This window comes from Alexandromys fortis, unplaced genomic scaffold (assembly GCF_014885135.2).
Source record: "Alexandromys fortis isolate MF-2015 unplaced genomic scaffold, M_Fortis_MF-2015_v1.1 scaffold_3669, whole genome shotgun sequence".
Taxonomy (NCBI): Eukaryota; Metazoa; Chordata; class Mammalia; order Rodentia; family Cricetidae; genus Alexandromys; species Alexandromys fortis.
This window is the reverse complement of record NW_026071530.1, coordinates 1-1765: the sequence shown is the minus strand read 5'-3', so window position 1 is coordinate 1765 and position 1765 is coordinate 1. Positions and strand designations below refer to the sequence as shown.

Genomic DNA, 1765 nt, shown 5'->3' with positions numbered 1-1765 from the left:
CGACTTTCAGGCACATCTTATAATTGACTCAGGAGCAGCAGAGCTGACTAACGTGAAACAGCCTGTCCATCTATGAGAGGGCACGTTGACGTATCTGACTGTACATCCATCTATGAGAGGGCACGCTGACGTATCTGACTGTACATCCATCTATGAGAGGGCACGCTGACGTATCTGACCGTGCGTCCATCTATCTGACCATGTGTCCGTCTATGGGAGGGCAAGCTGACATATCTGAGCCCTTGGTTTCTAGATGTGTGGTTTTGAAGCCAGGTCCTCAACTCTGTCTAGTGGCATAATCATCCTGAGAGCCTCCCTAACCGTCACCAAATCAGGGTCGCGGGGAAGTCGTTCTGGAACCTCACTGGGTACCAGCACTCAACCCAAGGGTTGTGGTCCCTTCTATGACAGCCGAGCGTCTGTATAGTACCTATGCCCATCTCTCCCCAGGCTTTGGACCACCTCTGTGTTTCTTATGATGCCCACTGCAAAGTCCTCGAACTATTGTAGAGGAGTGATGGCAGATGAAATAGTCTCTACGTGTTCTGGGGGTACAGTACCTACCCAGAATTTCTAGTAGAGGCTTGGCTGGGGAGCTCACAGGTCCAGGAGGTTGTGGAACCCACCGCCTAGGGACGGCCAGCATTCTCATCTGGGCAGTTTCTCCCCTCACCTAATGGCAAAGCCTTTGAGTACAGGATGCCAAACTGTGTTGTCCCTTGCCTCTTATCCCTGCCCTGTTGTGACCCACTGTTCCCTTCGTTCCAGTGCCAGGACTACCGCGGCGGCTGGCTCACGGGTGCGCTGTGTGAGGACCTGTGCGTGGCCGGGGAACTGCTGTATCAACGCTGCCTGTACTACGAGCGTGGCAAGAAGGTGCTGCAGGCCCAGTGGAGAGGCCGAACTGTGGTCCTCAAATCCAAGAGGGAGGCTTTCTCCAGCTTCCCACCCCTCAACCTGCTGGGGGAGGAAGCGGGGCCAGGTGCTCCGGGCATCCCCGATGCTGAGCTGCTCCTGATGGTGGCTGGCGAAGTGAAGAACACCCTAGGTTTGGAGCTGCCCAACAATAGCATAGTTCCTCTGTGGCCCGCCAGGCAGGGCCCTCGCTGGCGGCAACAGCTGGCCAGTGCGTGGTCGCTGCTCCAGCAAGAGGAATATGTGTACTTTAGTCTGCTGCCAGATCTGAGCCGCCACATCCTACCGGTCCTGGGTTCCTGTGGCCACTTTTACGCAGTGGAGTACTTGGCTGCCGGTAGCCCTCACCACAGGGCTCTCTTCCCGGTGGGTGAAGCTGGCCAGGCACAGGCTATTAGCCACATCGCTCTCAGCTTCCTGGATATGGTGCGCCATTTCGACAGTGACTTCTCCCACCGCCTCCACCTCTGTGATGTCAAGCCCGAAAACTTTGCCATCAAGAGGGACTTCACGGTAAGTGGAAGCAGGCTGCCCTGTTTGTTGTGGAGAGAGGCAACTGGTCTGCGTGGGAGGAAATGAAATGTCGGTTTTCAGAAGGAAGGCGGTGTAACTTTGGGCAGCCTCGTGGCTCCTGGTCATTCCCATTCCAGACCACTTCCTTGCTGCATTGACAAGCGGATTTAAATAGATATATCTTCTGCTTCTGGAGTAGAAGTTCAGGGAAGGAGCCCAGAGCAGGCAGAGGCCAGGCAGGGCAAAGAGGAAGCGCCTCATTTTCTTGAGGGCAGCCCTGATGACCAGTTAGTGCTAGCACAGGATATGTTTGGTGTGTGTGTGTGTGGGGGGGGGG

General features: G+C 55.6%; 1 protein-coding gene across 1 annotated transcript; it reads left to right on the top strand.

The window, feature by feature from the left end:
- Positions 1–768: 768 nt before the first annotated feature.
- On the top strand, positions 769–1595 carry Dipk1c (divergent protein kinase domain 1C; the record flags this gene model as incomplete). Its single annotated transcript, XM_050133901.1, has 1 exon — positions 769–1595. A coding segment is annotated over one exon (726 nt), but the record flags the coding sequence as incomplete, so codon positions are not given.
- Between the last annotated feature and the right edge of the window lie 170 nt (positions 1596–1765).